General features: G+C 39.7%; 1 protein-coding gene across 6 annotated transcripts in view; it reads right to left on the reverse strand.

The window, feature by feature from the left end:
- The window catches only part of gulp1b (GULP PTB domain containing engulfment adaptor 1b), a 317,776-nt gene that overhangs the window by 89,994 nt on the left and 209,827 nt on the right, over positions 1-17,955 (reverse strand). For all 6 annotated transcript variants that reach the window (XM_055637822.1, XM_055637816.1, XM_055637817.1 and 3 more), the window contains one exon: positions 8,234-8,295. In XM_055637822.1, coding sequence (XP_055493797.1) covers positions 8,234-8,295 — 62 coding nt within the window. The remainder of the gene's footprint in view (positions 1-8,233; positions 8,296-17,955) is intronic.

Consider the following 17,955-nt stretch of genomic DNA (forward strand, 5'->3'; position numbering starts at 1 on the left):
ATTATTTTTTAGGGGATATGAAATTATTGGCATATACAATCAATCCAACATACCACATTAGTAGTATCTCAGATCACTCTCTGTTGACATTTTCAGTAAAATTTGAGGGAATGTCGGGTACAAAATCTTTTTGGAGGTTTAATACACATATTTTAAATGACTTACAAGGCTATCAATATTTAAAACAACAAATGAAACATTTTTTTGATACAAATGATACACCAGGTACCTCGCCTTCTTTATTATGGGAAACATTTAAGGCATTTATTAGAGGAATTATAATTTCATATCAAAGTTTTCAAAATAAAAAGAATAAGACAGAACAAATGTTGTTAGAACAAGAAATCAGACAGTTAGAATTAGATAATGCTAAAGATTCCACGACAGATAAACATAATAAGATAATATTACTGAAATTTAAACTTAATTGAATTTTATCGGCAAGAGCAATAAGACTATTCCAAATTACAAAACAGGAACATTTTGAGTTTGGTGACAAACCACATAAGCTTTTAGCTCACCAATTGAAAAAAACAAGAAAAGGAAAATACTATAACTAAAATTAAAATATATATTAGGCACTTTGGTGCCATATGATTGTACTTACTTCTAATAAAATAAAATATTTAAAAAGTAATAATAATAACGATTACACCCATTAATTCACCATCTTTAGCATTCCAGGATGCAGATTATTTGCAGTGGGTGATTTATCAGCTTTCAACCGCATTCATTTATCCAGAACTTTTGAATTATACTTATATTTCCCCGGCAGTTCTGGAAGGGCATTTGACTCATTTTCCCCCAAAAAAATGCAAAATATTAGTTTAATTTCTCTATAATTCCTTTTCTAACATTTCCTGTTTCTGACTGTAAGGAACCCACATTTGCCCTCAATGAACATTTTCTTACCTCTATATAAATGAGGAAGATTTTACAAAATCGCCCTTACATGTTTACCCTCACACTCCACTTTTTTCTCCAATATCGTTGTTCTTTTTTGCTGAATTGTCACTGCAACAAATTGCCAGGCTTACTAGACAGAAGTGCCTCACACAGAAGGTAGACAAAAATGCTGGAGAAACTCAGTGGGTGAGGTAGCATCTATGAAGCAAAGGAAATAGGCAATGTTTCGGGTCGAAACCCTTCTTCAGACTGATGTGAGGGTGGGGGAGGAGGGGGGTAGGGGGAGGAAGAAAGGAAGAGGTGGAGCCAGAGGGCTGAGGGAAAGCTGAGAAGGGGAGGAGAAAGTAAGGACTACCTGACATTGGAGAAGTCAATGTTCATACCGCTGGGGTACAAACTGCCCAAGCGAAATATGAGGTGCTGCTCCTCCAATTTACGGTGGTCCTCACTCTGGCCATGGAGGAGGCCCAGGACAGAAAGGTCGGATTCGGAATGGGAGGGGGAGTTGAAGTGCTGAGCCACCGGGAGATCAGGTTGATTATTGCGAACCGAGCGGAGGTGTTGGGCGAAGCAATCGCCAAGCCTACGTTTGGTCTTCTCACCGATGTAGATCAGCTGACATCTAGAGCAACGGATGCAATAGATGAGGCTGGCGGAGGTGCAGGCAAACCTCTGTCGCACCTGGAAAGACTGCTTGGGTCCTTGAATGGAGTCAAGGGGGGAGGTAAAGCGACAAGTGTAGCGTTTCTTGCGGTTGCAATGGAAAGTGCCTGGAGAGGGGGTGGTTCGGGAGGGACGGGAAGAAATGCTTGACACAGAGTCTGAATAACCTTTACCGTAATGATTTCATACACACAATAATTATAAGCATGAGCTTTGGTTCTGTAATGTGAACGAGTGTCTGTCAAAATATAAAATCGTTCTCCGTAAAATCTCTCACCCAGTATTTTAATTGTGACCCACCCTGATTTCATTCAAAAATGAATGATTAGGAAAACACACATTCTGCCTAGACTTTTCATTGCATTGGGTTATAAATACAATGCAGGAAGACAATCTTCCTTCTCACTTCCACCTCGGGTTTCATATAATGTGATGGACACATAGAAACAAGGGGCAGAGCATTCTTCAAACAAATATGACAGACAAGGAAGGGAACACATGAAAATAAATTATTTTTTTCCAGCACTTTATCATTATCTCAGAATACCATAAAGCATATTATAGCCTATGAATTACAATTTCTGTGCAGTCATGTGGGCAAATGTGGCAGCTAAATGTACTTTGCCAGCTCCAACAATCTGTAAATGATAAAATTGCCAATTAATCTAGGCCAGATAGGATTATAAAATAAAGACCAATACTCCATCTTGTCGAAAGCAACTCCATGACTCACTTAGAGATGATCCCACTGGGATGCCTTAAACAAAACTGAAAATAACATAGTGCTTGAATGAGTCCAGCTAATGGCCAACATTTTAATGGATCAGTATTTGAAGACAGCATGAACTGCTCGTGTATTTTGCTGTGGTAAATATCAAGCTCACACTCATCGAAGGGCACCTGATAAAAGGAAGAGGAAATTAATGGATTACAGTACATGGCTCTATCCTCAATAGTGAGATTTGGCACTTAAGCAGCCTTTCCTTGTGTAAATCCCATCTCCAGATAGTGTCCAGACTGTTACCCTGGTCATGAAAACTATTATTTTTCTTCAAATAGGCAATTAATCCAAGTCCCTGGATTATCTGGCTTTCAAAACATTTTTAAGAACACTGCATAAACTTGTGTTTGATATAGAAACAATAATAAACCTTCTGAAATTACGAGAATACCCGAGCAACTGTAAAGTTACAGCATGTTAAAAGCAGCATTACAATCACAAAGTAAAATAAACCATTTCCATAAAATATCCATTATCTAACAACTTTGCTGGAATTATGCAGGCACTTTTGCTATTCTAACCCAGCAGCGGATGTTCAAGCATATTTTCTCCCTCTCCCAATAAATGTTGAGGCATTGCTCAAATTGGCACCCTGCCAATAAATTCCACAGGGATTTAGTCATTGCAGTATTTCAGAGGCCATCTTTTAAAAAGGTAATCCAGAATCTCTTCACTCATGCATTGGAATCCTAAACTTGCTAGTGTTTACTTGTAGAATTACACAAACAGCCGTAGTAATTTCTCTCAAACTCTGCCCCCAATATATTTACAGAACCAAGGAAAAGAGAATTGCATTTATTACATGACAATAAATGTACCTTACAAAACCATTTCCTATATTTTTCATGCTTTAATCAAGGTGATGACATAATTAAATGTTAAACAGAGCAATGGCAAATAAATATTTCCATCATTTTAGAGATACAACATGGAGACAGGCCCTTCGGCCCACCGAGTCCTCGCCATCCTTCGATCACCTGTTCACACTAGTTCTATGTTATCCATTTACATATCCACTTCCCACACACTAAAGGGCCTGTCCCACATGCAATTTTTTCAGCGCCTTGCCGGCACCCGTCATAGTCGCAGCAGGTCGCCGCAAATTAAAATAATGTTGAAAATCCAGCGGCGACCAGAAAAAGGTTTTACTCTTTGGGCGATTACTCACGAGCATACAGGCGACACATGACGCCTGCATGGTTATGAGTAGTCGCCCAAAGAGTCATACCTTTTTCTGGTCGCCGCTGGATTTTTCGGCGACCTGCTGCGACTATGACGGGTGCCAGCAAGTCGCCGAAAGAAATTGCGTAAGTGCGACAGGCCCTTAAGGGCAGATTACAAAGGCCAATTAACCTACAGACCTGAATGGGGCACCTGGACGAAACCTAGGGAGAACGTGCAAACTCCACACAGTCCGGATCGAACCCTGGTCTCTGGTGCTGAAAGGCAGCAGCTGCAGCAGCTATGCAACTGTGCATAAGATAAAACATTTGATTGCCCAGATATTAATATTACTCAAAACCACTCACAGCATCTTAAAAGTTATCAAACACATCCAGAGTTATAATAATGTCAAGTCTTATGAATCTTTTTGAAATTCATAGTTTTAATTTCAAGTAATCTGATACCCAAAAGATTTCCTGTAATATGCCCAATGATTCCCAGTTGTATAAATTATGACAGGAAGATAGCTTGTTTTTTTAATCAAGTCAATGCACATCACAACCCTGTATTTTAGCTGCACTAAATAATCCATGATGCATTAAAATGAGATGCCTAATTACAGCAACTCCGCTCATCCAAGCAGTCTTGCACACATGTTTGCAGACATATTCCCAAATGGTAGGGGCAGAGTCGTTAAAATAATTGAGTGAGGATTTGGCACTATAAAAGTACTTAATTTACACATGCATCTACAGGCAGAAGAAATAGTGGAGAAAATACATGTCAATTTGAAGTCAGAGCTGAAGTTTGAAGGGACGAATGTGGTGCAATACTTTGGTCTTCTATGCACATTCCAAAGGTCTTCAGCATTCCCATTACCTTCAGGCTGGCAAGACTGACGAAGGGCAAAGACATGGTCGGCCAATGGCCGGTTCCTTTGCTGTGCTACTCACTGTTCTATGTTAACAATTTGACAGGAATAAGTTTGATCTTTTGTGCGACACAAGGAAAGATAGCATTCTTCTGCGGTAGAAGATAATTGCCTAAAACACAATTCTGAATGTTTCACAAGCTGTTCATGTTCCTCCCAAATAAACATAACTCAGCACATAATTATGCTGCATGTTAGAATTTGTTTTTAATTTTAGGTTATTCACTTCTAAGATTACAATCAAATACCACAGAAATAGGCACAAAAATCAAGGATTTACTGCTTTTATACTAGTATAAAATGTAAAATTAAAACCTCAATAGCCCAAAAAAGGTGTTGCGTAATGAAACACCTCCACAGACTATACAATATAATTTCATTGATAATGCATTTGGAAAGAAATACCAGGACTGCCTACATGGTCTCCTATTTCCCTTTCTGATCCTCGATGCATCAAGAAATTAAGGCACAGAAAACACCTCTGGACTTTTTAATCCACAATTAGCAGTGGCCTTTTAAGCAAAGAAGCCGGCCTGCCCAACATGCAAAAACAGGGTTCCTCATAAGTTAACCAGATCCCAGACCATGATGTCCAAAGTTTGAACTTATGCAAGATGGGTCTTCTTAAATTAAAGTCCTTCCCACTAATGATAACTCGCCCTTAGCTGATCTAACCGCCCCACTATATCTCCCCCACCCAAGTCGCACCAGCTTCTTTTTTTATTTTTATTTTTTCTTTTTAGAAGCAATTATACAAAGATAAAACATTCGGCATCTAAGATTATACAATTATAGTACAGCTTCATTTTTAACCTTATAACCTGAAAATGAAAGAAGAAAAGAAAAAGTGAACAAGAGAGGGAAAAGGTGAAAAATGAAAAGATAGCTCGAAAAAGCATAAAAAGACCCCTAACCTAGTAAAGTAGTGTGGCCAAAAAAAATAAAGATAAAAGAAAAAGAAAAGAAAAAGGAAAGTGGAGATATACCTGCCCCTCCTGACCCCACCCCCCCCACTCCTCACCCGGCGTCACCCAGCCCAAGATCGGATTTAAATTTAGATTTGTGTTGCGCCATAATATTCTTGTAAGAATTCGGTGAAGGGAGTATATGTCTTGAGAAATTGCCTAATATTTTCCAAATGTAGTGTCTCGGACATGTTTGTAATCCACATCTACACTGTAGGGACTGTTGTCTGTTTCCAAAATTTACGTATTCGTTTTTTCGCCGTTATCAGGCCATAGTTACGGAAACGTCTTTGAAATTATGTTAGGCTTCTGACATACCTAGTGTGATCAATTCTATGTCGGGGTCCAATTTTATTTAAAGTATTTTAGACAAGATATCAAAAATTCCCCTCCAGAAGTTGTGTAATTTTGTACAGGAAGCAAATGAATGGGTTATGGTTGCTTCTTGGAGGAGACATTTATCACGAATAGGGGAGACATTTGGGAAGATCTTATTCAATTTAGACTTTGAGTAATAAAGTCTATGCTGTATCTTAAATTGTATTAGCGAGTGCCTAACATTAAAAGAACTGTTGTGTATATATAGAAGGCTTTCCTCCCAGCTATCTTTTAAAATTGTTAGACCCAGTTCATCTTCACAAGCTCGCCTAATTATTTCCGACGATGGAGTTTGTAAATTTAAAAGGGTATTATAAAGGTACGATATTAACTTATTTGAATCCGACTTTCTATTCATGCATTCGTCTAGTATGTCTGGAACCGTATATTGACAGTCTTGTGATTTCACGTAGTCTCGTATTTGAAGATATCTAAAGTATTGGCTATCTTTCAGATGATATTTCGACTGTAATTCTTGAAATGAGAGGAGAGTCCCCACCTCATAAAGGTCTCCCAGCTTTTTAATTCCTAAGCTTTCCCATTGTATAAACGGCTTGTCTAAAGTAGCCGGTTTAAACGAGGGATTATTGGCGATTGGTAAGAGGAGAGATAAACTTCTCAATTTAAGGGTTGATTTCACCCGTTTCCAGATTCGTAAGGTGCTATGGATTATCGGATTTTTCTCATTTGCTGATTTCTTCAGATTTATTGGGGAGAGAAGAATCGTGCCTATATTAAAAGGCAAACAATCCTCCCTCTCCATTTTTAGCCAGTTTACTTGTTGGCATGTATCGTGCATCCAACAAATTACATTTTTAATGTTCGTTGCCCAGTAATAGTAAAGAAAATTAGGGAAAGCTAGTCCGCTGATTTTTTTAGGTTTACATAAATGCCGCTTATGAATTCTGTGAGTTTTGTAATCCCACATAAAATTTGTAATCGCAGAATCGAGTTTTTTAAAACAAATTTTAGGGAGAAAAATCGGTATTGCTTTTTTTTTTCACCCAACAAACAGTAAACAATGGCCTGTTTCCTTCATGATCATTACTTTTTTGCATATCTTTCATTCATTGTTCGTTATCTCTCGACATCGTCTTCTATATCGCTCCTTTCCCTTTCCCATGACTTTCAGTTTGAATAAGGGTCTCGACCCAAAACGTCACTCATTCCTTCTCTCCAGATATGTTGCCTGTCCTGCTGAGTTACTCCAGCTTTTTGTGTCTGTCTCCACTATCTTACCTATTGCAACATCACCACCCAGCCTGATCACAAGCCCGACCCTGAATGCCTCCAATCAGACTGCATTTCTGATACCATTGTGAATCAGAATAACTCCTTTCTCCAAATGTCCTCTGACCTTTGTGATCTTCTTTCATCAATTTATTTCTGCCCTCTCATGATGGCCAAATCTCTTCCTAATGGGCCTGTCCCACTTAGGCGATTTTTTTGGTGACTACAGGCAACTGCCGCCAAATTTTTAACATGTTAAAAAATCTTCGGCGACAACGGCGACAATTTTTGCTGTCATAGATTGACGTAGGTGTTGTCGTAGGTTGACGTAGGTGTTGACGTAGGTGTTGTCGTAGGTGTTGTAGGTGAATTCCATTAAAACTAGTCCCTGGCAGTCGCCTAAAGAGTCGCCTAAGTGGGACAGGCCCATAAACCTCACTTATCAGGTGATCCACAACCAAATGTTTAGCTTGCATGATCAACAAACAATATGCCTTGAATTCATACAGGTCCATATTAATGCTGCAAGACAAATCAAAAGGCTACAGCACATTGACTCATCTGCTATGCAATTTTACAGCAGTAAGCTCTAAAAATAAAAGGAATTTTGCAAAGCACTTCTTGAATGTGGCTTTCTAAGGCAAAATAATTCCTAAGTCTCTATACCATTACAGTTTTGTAGCTTAATTTTGAACTTTGTAGAACACCACTGAATTTTTCGCACTCTGTGCAAATGACTTTACAGACTTCAATGGAGTGAAATGTACCGACATGAATCCATGTGGTCGCCAGTGCTCTCATATATAGATATTAATTTCTCCTCCCCTGATGCCACCTACTTGTACTAGATTTACATCTACATTTTGTCCAATATGTTTGCTCAACCAGTTATCCAATTTTCCAATCCAGATGTATGCTTTCTAAAAAGATTCATTAATTAGTGTAATTTCCTGTAAACTGTCTGAAAATATTCAATTTATGCTTAATATCAAAAATAGATGAATAAAAATGAAAAATCATTAATACAGCTCCCAGTAAGTACAATGTGGCAAATCTAATTTCACGATGTGTGATATTTTCTAACCAAAATCAATATGAATATAAACAAAAGCTAACTTTAGTTATATTAACAAGAACATTAAATTTCCAAAAGATTTTTGCAATATTTCCTCTTAAATCATTCCCTTTCTATGAATATTATAGTTCATCACATACCTTTACGTTGTAGGGTATAAAATGTTTTGTTAGAGCTTCTGGTGAATGCATCCAAGTCTTATCTGAAACAAAAATAAACGATACAACAATGTAGGCAGTAAGACACCAACAAGTCAATTACTTTTCAGTTACTTCAAATAAATGTTTGTCATGTTTTGATAGTTCACGTTTAGCTTGAATAATTAATAATAAGGCAGGATTATAATGTGTTTAGCCATTTCTCAGCTTTAAATTACTATTATAAAATATGAATGTAGAATAAATGCAGGTTGATGTATTAACTCAAAAATATATAATCAACCACTATCCACTCATTAAGATTTTGGATGGCTGAATCTTGAGGTTGATAAAACTGTATTTGTTTATAACATTTGACAATGGAGTCAAATTATGAATTGTACACATTGAACATGCAAATCACCTTTTAAAAATATTATTGTAATATTATTTACAACAGAGGAAAATATTCAACTACACTTGACTTTCTGTTGACATTCAGTAGATTATGATCTGGACTAAATACTGATTGGCTAAAACCTCAGACATTTGTGGATGTTCTAAGATCCCAAGAGAACATTTATATACATAAGTTTAGGGAAGCTAGAAATTCAAATTCACTTCATATCCAAATACACCAAAAATCTGACCAAACCTAACCTTTAATTATGTTAATTTTTTGATTCAACCAATCATTTTCAAGAGCAGTCACAGCAAACAAAGATGCATTAAAATAATAATAATAATAATGTAATGAAGTGAGAGGTGATGTATTTTGGTAAAAGAAAACGTTTAAGTTTAAGAAGCAAAGATGTATGGACTGCACATGCACCCATCATTGAAAGTTATAATTTAAATGAACAACATCAAGACAATGCATTGAAGTATGGACTAATATAATGGAATAACATGTGCAGAACAATAACTTGTTCATGTTTAGAAGTGCTACACAGTTATGCTCTCCATATTATAAAATGGATATAGAAATATTAGCAAAGGTGAATAGCATTGGCAAAGAAAATACCAGGAAAGATGGGAAGATTGAACAAGTTGGGGGTTTCAATTCTAGGAGGGAAAAGGCTGAGGGTTTTAACTTTAATAAGTTGATAGGATATATTGGGAGCTTTTCACTTGAGGAGGAAATTCAAAATTGGAGGCAATGCCATTATTATAATCTCCAATACATCCACCGAACAATTCAAAATAAACTTGTTTACCCAGAGCTTGCTTAGCGTATTGAAGGCACTGCCACGTGATGTAATAAAGACAAAGAGACAGATGCTGTAAGAGAATGTAATTTCAGATCACTTAATTTTATTAGAGCAATTGAGCTTTATTTTAGAGTTTGAGGTAATCAATCTTAATATTCTTCATTATAGTAGACTTTGATAGCAGGAAAGCCGAGGTGTGTCTATTCATGTAAATAACTCAAATGATTTTAATTACAAGTAAAAGTTGCTTTTTTTTTGCCTAATTCGACAGCAACAAAAAATGTTATTCTGCTAAGCTGATATCACTGATATAACATCACTAGAGGGATCATAAATCACCTTCAACATGCACCTCAGCATTCTACCCGCATCAATATAATAATGCTCGGTGTAGAACTGATTAAATGTACTTCAGATGTGGATCTTTTAAATATAACCTTTGCCGTCTATTTCCATTATTCTTACTTTGCATTAATGGAGTAGATATTCTCTGTTGCATATGAAAATCATAATTAATTCTTTAGAAAGTCAGTTGTAATCTCACTTTGCACTTCACACAAATCTGTGTTCCCAGTCTAGTAATTACGAGGAAGATTCACTCTAAGTGCAAAATCCATCCAAACATTATAAGGAGTAAAATAATTTGTAACACAGAAAACAAAGCAGACACGCACTGAAGAAATATCAGCTAAGATGTTAAAAATCGCACTGTCATTATGATTTGTAAAGTGCTACGTGTTAATAGTCCAGGGCAATAGAAGACACCAAATCTAAATTAACACAAAGCTAATCAGAAAATAAGTGACACAGTAAATGGCAAACAGCGTCTAACTATTCTTTGGATAGACCACAGGGGTGGATATGGTAAATTGTGTTTCATTTGCATCAATCAATTTGCTGAACTCATTCTTTCACGCAACTTTTGCCCAAAGTATCAGAATTTGAACTTTTCCAATGAAAGACAGACTATATAGTTTCATGTTTGTTGAGTAACAATACTCAAGTAATATGTGTGTCGGTATTGGGTAAGTAATTAAAAGAATGATTCCTACATAAATTAGTGCCTGTGGTTAAAATAATGTCACGTAATCATTTTGAGCGGATGGGTAATTTCTTTTCAGCAAAGTGGATCTCACAATTATCAAAAAGTAATTCATACGCAACTAATAATTTCAGCTTTACTTCATTGACAATAAGAGAGGACAATAAGAAAAAAAAAGAAAAAAGGGGTAAACAAAACATGAGGTACAAAAAAAAATTGAGAAGCAAGAGATGTAGCAATGAATATCAAAATCAGAGCTATACAGATGTAGGCCCTTTAGATACTAACCAAATAAGCATACCTGACGAGTCACATTTCGCAACATTTGATCCATGGCCCTCTAAACCCTTCCTATCCATATATCTGTCCAAATGTTTTTTAAAAGTCAGAATTGTATCTGCTTCTATAGGTTCCACTGGCAGCTCATTACAGATCTGGACCACCTCATTGCCCCCGAGGTCCCTCTTAAATTTCTCCACTTAAGCTCAAATCCTCTAATTTTAGAATCCTCAATGCTGGGAAAAAGGCTGTGAACATTCACTATGTCCATGCCCCTCATGATCTTGTACACCTCAATACGGCCACACTGCAGCCTCCAAATACAAAGTCCCTGCCTAACCAACCTCTCCTTATAACTCAAGCCCAGGTAACATCCTGGTGAATGTCTTTCTAATTTAATGACATTCTTTGATCTCAAATGTATGCACAGCACATCACCATGTGTCAACTTTTGTACTCAATAACCTTCTCAAAGAAGGCAAGCATGCCAAATCCTTTCTTCGCCACAATGTCCACCTCACTTGCCATTTTCAGGGAACTGTGCACCTGCACTCCCAGATCTCTGTATTCCGCCACAGCTCTCCAGGGCTTCACCATTTACTGTACAAGTACTAGCCTGGTTTGACATACCTCAAAATGCAACATCTCAAACTTGTCATAGTTACATTTCCATAGGCCATTCCTTGGTCCAGCTTCACAACTGATCTGGATCCTCTTGTAAACTTAGATATCATTTTTCACTGCACCACCAATTTTTCTGTAATCCACACTGACTGTTCCTAATCAGTCTGTGTTGATCCAATTGCAGGTAGATCCTATCCCTAAGAATCATCTCCAACAAATTTCCCACCACTGCGTTAGGCTCACTGCTCTATAGATCTCTGCCATGTCCGTGCAGCCCTTCTAAAATAACGGTACAACATTTGCAGCCCTCTGGAGTCTTCTGGAGTTGCACCTAGGTTTCAAGGGAATGCAACAAACATAACCCCATGAGCTGGATGCTGATCCAGCAGGATTTACAAACATTTGGATAACAGGCAATTGGAATTTTACTGTTGATGGATCCTATCTCTTGTGATAGATACTCATTGCCAACATATTCAGGTTGCACAAGTTACTTGCTGCAATTCTGCCAACGTTTAAAAGTTATTTGGTTATTGCTGTCTGCTTTCCTCGCTGAGGAACAGCTCTTGTATCTCTAAACTAAACTAGGAATTGAACATTGCACAATCAGCAGTCAGCATTGCCAACTTCTCAACTTACAATGGAAAGCAGATCACTGATAAAACAGCTGAAGATGACAGGATCTTTAGGAATTCTCACTGTAATGTCCTAGGGCTGCAATAATTGACCTGCTGACAACCACAACCTTTGTGCTGGATTTTGCTGAAACAATTGAATGGTTTTCCTCCTGCAGCCATCATTTTATAGAGGCTCTTTAATCCCATACTTGATCGATTCCTGCCTTGATTACAAGAACAGTCCTTGGGTACCTCATCTACGCAAATCGTCTCTCTGATCCATGTTTGGACCAAGGGGCTGATGAGTGGAGAATGAATAATCCTCCTTCAACATCAAATGTAACATACAGGCTGGATTGTTTTACAGAATTAGGAGATGTATTCTCAGAAGTACAGTATTTGGTTTTTAAATTTTGAGAGATGAGATTCCTAATATTCCTTAGGGATATAGTGGTTGGCTAATATTTACACCTTCCTTAAAAAAATATCACGCCTCTCTTAATTTGAAAAATACCTCAGTGAAACAGAAACAGCTGGAGAAAAAAAGTCAGGATTTAGTGATGCAGTGCCATGGAACACATCAAATTAAAAATAAACTAAACACATCTGTAAAAGGCTTGTGCAACATACTAGCTGACTTGGTAAATAAGCCAAGTTTCCCAGTGGAGAACATGAGCTTATCAGGTATTATTTCTCCAAGGAATTTCACAGGTCAGATATTCTCAGTTATTACCCATTTAGATAATATCTTTGTTTCACTGCTATTGGTAATTTAGGTACATGTCTGGCTTTTTTTTTTGCTGCTTTTGATTGTTTAGATAACTCTTTATGTACTTTACCTAGATTTAATTCCTAATTCAACTTCAGTGCAAACTCATTCTATGAGACACAATAAAGTGTTAAAACATTTTTTTTGCCAGCTGAGTAGCCACCTAATAGTAGTAAAACTAAGGTACACAAAAATGCTGGAGAAACTCAGCGGGTGCAGCAGCATCTATGGAGCGAAGGAAATAGGCAACGTTTCGGGCCGAAACCCTTCTTCAGACTGATGGGGGGTGGGGGCTGGAGAAGAAAAGAAAAAGGAGGAGGAGGAGCCCGAGAGCTGAGGGAGAGATAGGAAGGGGAGGAGACAGCAAGGGCTAACAAAATTGGGAGAATTCAATGTTCATGTCCCCAGGATGCAGACTACCAAACGGAATATGAGGTGCTGTTCCTCCAATTTCTGGTGGTGCTCGCTCTGGCCATGGAGGAGACCTAGGACAGAGAGGTCGGATACGGAATGGGAGGGGTAGTTGAAGTGTTGAGCCACTGGGAGGTATTTTTGCCTTCCGCAAAGACCGCTCCTTCCGTAACTCCCTTGTCAATTTTTCCCTTCCCTCCCGTACTACCCATTCCCCGGGCACTTTCCCTTGCAACCGCAAGAGATGCTACACTTGTCGCTTTACCTCCCCCCTCAACTCCATTCAAGGACCCAAGCAGTCGTTCCAGGTGCGACAGAGGTTCACCTGCATCTCCTCCAACCTCATCTATTGCATCCGCTGCTCTAGATGTCAGCTGATCTACATCGTTTCGCTGAACACCTTCGCTTGGTCCGCATTAATCAACCTGACATCCCGGTCGCTCAGCACTTCAACTACCCCTCCCATTCCGAATTCGACCTCTCTGTCCTGAGTCTCCTCCATGGCCAGAGCGAGCACCACCGGAAATTGGAGGAACAGCACCTCATTCCACTTGGGGAGTCTGCATCCTGGGGGCATGAACATTGAATTCTCCCAATTTTGTTAGCCCTTGTTGTCTCCTCCCCTTCTTATCTCTCCCTCAGCCCTCGGGCTCCTCCTCCTTTTTTCCTTTCTTCTTCCCCCCCCCCCCCCCCCCCCACCCCCCATCAGTCTGAAGAAGGGTTTCGGACCGAAACGTTGCATATTTCCTTCGCTCCATAAATGCTGCTGCACCCGCTGAGTTTCTACAGCATTTTTGTGTACCTTCGATTTTCCAGCATCTGCAGTTCCTTCTTAAACAGTAGTAAAACTATTCCGGATAGACGAGAAAATTAATTGTTGAAATACTGAATATGTCTAGTGAAGAGTAAAATCAAGTCCATAGTTTTTCTAGTTAAGAGATACAGCATGGCAACAGGCCCTTTGGCCTGCCGAGTCCACGCTGACCATCGATCACCTATACACTTGTTCTATGTTATCCCAATTTCACATCCTACACACTAGGGGCAATTTACAGAGGCCAATTGACCTGCATACCTGTAAGTCTTTGGAATGTGGGAGGAAACCGGAGCACCCGGAGGAAACCCACAAGGTCAGAGGGAGAACATACAAACTCCACACAGACAGCACCCATCGATAAAGCAGCTCTCCTGAACCTACCAATATTTTAGGTCAAATATAACCAGCGGGCTATAAGATAATATATTTGCAAAGCTGCTTCGCAAGGATGTTTTGTTTCAATATTTAAATAAACTGCTACAAAAATTAATTACGTATGTTGTTACATCATTCAAAAGTATAACACCCATCCATAATAACTTAATTTGTTGGGTTTGCTTTGAAAATCAAAGATAATTTAAACAGAACAATGAGTGCATTTTGCATTTATCATTAAAAAAATGTTTCACCACTTCTTAATGGTGAAGAAATGGATCAGATTTCCAATTTTAATCTTTATAAAACATGACCTTAGTTCAGTACGCTCATTGTCAAGGGATAGAACAGCACAGCTGCAAATAATTTTCGGCCACGGTTTCCAGAAGGCAAACACTGGGCAAAGCAAATGTAAGCAATAGAACAGAGACGCAAGACTCCTGAAACGTTTTTAAAGATAATAACTAAATTCCAACTTCAAACGTGTAAGCTGCAACAAAGGTTTGTCTTTGCCATCATAATCCAATCTTGATAGAAGCCTGAAGCCCTTCTGAATGCTCTGACAATGAGAACGGAAACTTTTAAGCATAGATGTAGGGACGGCAAGAAACAAAGTGGTCAGGTTACATATTTTCATAAGTCTAAAACCACCACATCAAATGCCCAGCTAAATGTTCCAAGCTGTGAAAATGGAGCAGAAACTAGGTGAAATTCCAGAAGATATATTTATTTTAACTGCTCTAAGATGGGGTGGTTGAATTCCTCGGTGTCTCGTGATATAATTTTCACAACCAATAAAGACATTTTTGTAAATAATAGAAGGGGCCTCAATCCTATTGAACTGGCAAATACAGAATACATTTTGCAACTGGGAAAAGCCTTATTCCTCAACGCACTTTCAGTCATTACACATGATCTGAACATACACTTACCTAGCTAAGCTCAATGAAAGTTCAACAGAGCATCTTTCAGCTCAACACGTTACAGCCCTCATGAGTCAACATCAAGCTCAGATAGAAAATCCACCCTCCACCTCATATGCCAACATTTAGAACTTTTTTTCTCTGCTGGAAATTTAAAGTAATCAGTCACCTTCATCCATTTGCATCTCCTCAGGATAGATTGTTAGTACCCGGTTTACCAACCTTTTCCGCCCATCTCCATCATCCCTTGTCATCAATCTCTCCTGTCCCCCCACCCCTCACAGATCTTTCTGATGTTTTTACCCCTTCACCTGTAAATTCAAACTATTTTTACCTTTAATCTTTTCCCAGTCCAATGCGACTTTAATTTTACTTCGGAGTCACGTGAGTAACTACGTGAAGAACCCACCCAGTGCGCAGGCGCGGCATTACGCCAGCAGCGCAACAGCGGCGGCAGCTGGAGTCAGGCTCTCCAGCTGCAGGATAAAACAAGACCTTCAGGTAAGTGTTTTTTTGTTGAACAGGAGAAAAATTGCGAGTATGGCTACTAGGAAGCGACTCGCTAAGAGAACTGGTGCCTGCCCGACTCCCCCCGAGGAGGGTTCGATATCTGGGCGGCAGCCACTGGCGGCGGGACCGCTTTTTGAGCGCTCCCCAACACCTGAACCCGAGCCGCTCCCTGTGCCGCCGATTTCAACACCGCGCACAGGGAGGAAGTCCACTCGGAAAACGGACCGGCCGGTGGTCTCCGATTCATCGGAGGAACAGGACGAGTCTCCCCCAAAAAAGCGGAGAGACAGCCGCCTGAGCTGCATGAGACAGCTCCTCGAGCAAATGCTCGAACAAGAGATGCAGGACAAGCATCCTCATGGAGGACGGGCTTATGCCTCCTCTAATCTGTCACCACACCCCTCTGCTCCCTCTTTATTCGAGGCTAGCAAGGGAGGCCAGGGCTGGGCTGGCTCACACCAAGGGCAGGCGGATGATTGCACTAGCATGCCAGGGGAGCAGGAACAAGAAGAGCTGCTGGGTGTTGTCGGCCGCTACGCGGCACCTCCACGAGCACGGAGAATACTGGAACTCAGGATGGCAGCCAGTATTAATCAACTTTCAAATAAAGCCCTGCAGGAAAAGGTCATCCTAGAAGCTCTAGAGAAATACACAGCACCTGAAAATTGCGAGGCGCTGAAAGTTAAAACCGTCAACGGACAAATCTGGAGCCAGCTGGGACAACAAATCCGCGGACAAGAGCTAAAAATGCAGCGCATTCTAAAGCTCCACACAGCGGCTATCACCGCCTTCGCTCGGTCTACAGAGAACACCGATCTGACTACCTGCCAACAGGACGTACTAGCACTTATGTGCAATACTCAATACAAAATAAATAACCTGAGGCGGGATAACATCAGACCTGCCCTGAACCCCAAATATGTGGGGCTATGCAAAGCCCCTGCAGCAGAAACCGAGGCACTGCTGTTTGGGGCCGACCTAACCAAAAGGCTAAAAGAACTAGAAGAGGCAGCCAAACCTGTGGGCCTCATGAGGGCAGGCCGAGGATCGAGCAGGACGCAAACACCCAGCTGGCAGCACCCCTCGGCATCCACCAGCAAATATCCACGACCAAGGACTGGTGAAAGCTCGGGGACCGCTACACATTACCCCCAAAGGTCTTTTTTAGACAGGGGCCCAGAGCGGAACCCTTGGAAGATGCGCCGCCCTACGACAGCACCGACAACAGGACAACAGAACCGCGCCTACAAGAAAAGACAACTCCAAAAATGAGAATAAACTTGGAGGTAGGTGGGTCTGGTTCCTGTCAACATACGCTGAACAAGGGTGCTCTACTAACAGGTGGGCGACTACACTTGTTCAAAAAAGCTTGGGGTACTGTCACAAATAACAAATACATACTCAACAGTATTAGTGGATACAAAATTGAATTTAAAACAGGCATATTACCGCCGGTTCAGCATATACCCCAAAGGGTATTTCTCCCCTCTGAGAAAGAGAAACGGGAAGGACAAGCTGAACTAGAAAGGCTCATGTCAAAAGGAGTCATTAAAAAGACCAGACACGAACCATTGGAATTTGTATCAAACATATTTACCAAAACCAAAAAAGATGGTGGATGTCGCATCATCATTGATCTAACATCACTAAATAAATCTGTTGAGTATATACACTTTAAAATGGAGACATTTGTCACTGCCAGACAACTGATCTCAAAAGGATACTTCATGGCAAGCATTGATATCAAAGATGCTTACTATCTAATACCTATACATAAGGGTCATTATAGATACCAAAAATTTATCTGGATGGGGCAACAATGGCAGTATAAAGCATTGCCCAATGGCCTAACCTCAGCCCCCAGATTATTTACCAAAATACTAAACGTAGCCATGAAGATATTAAGAGAACAAAAACATATAGTCATGGCATATCTGGACGATATTCTCGTATTGGGAAAAACCAAGGAATTAGCTGTGGCAGCAGTTTCAGCTACTAAACAGCTCCTTGAAACGTTGGGGTTCATCCTACACCCAGATAAATCAAAATTGAAGCCATCAACTACCATGGATTATTTAGGCTTCACTATTAATTCAATCCATATGACTGTTACTCTGCCAAGGGATAACATGGTTGCATTAGCACAA

This window comes from Leucoraja erinacea, chromosome 7 (genome assembly GCF_028641065.1).
Source record: "Leucoraja erinacea ecotype New England chromosome 7, Leri_hhj_1, whole genome shotgun sequence".
NCBI classification, from domain to species: domain Eukaryota; kingdom Metazoa; phylum Chordata; class Chondrichthyes; order Rajiformes; family Rajidae; genus Leucoraja; species Leucoraja erinaceus.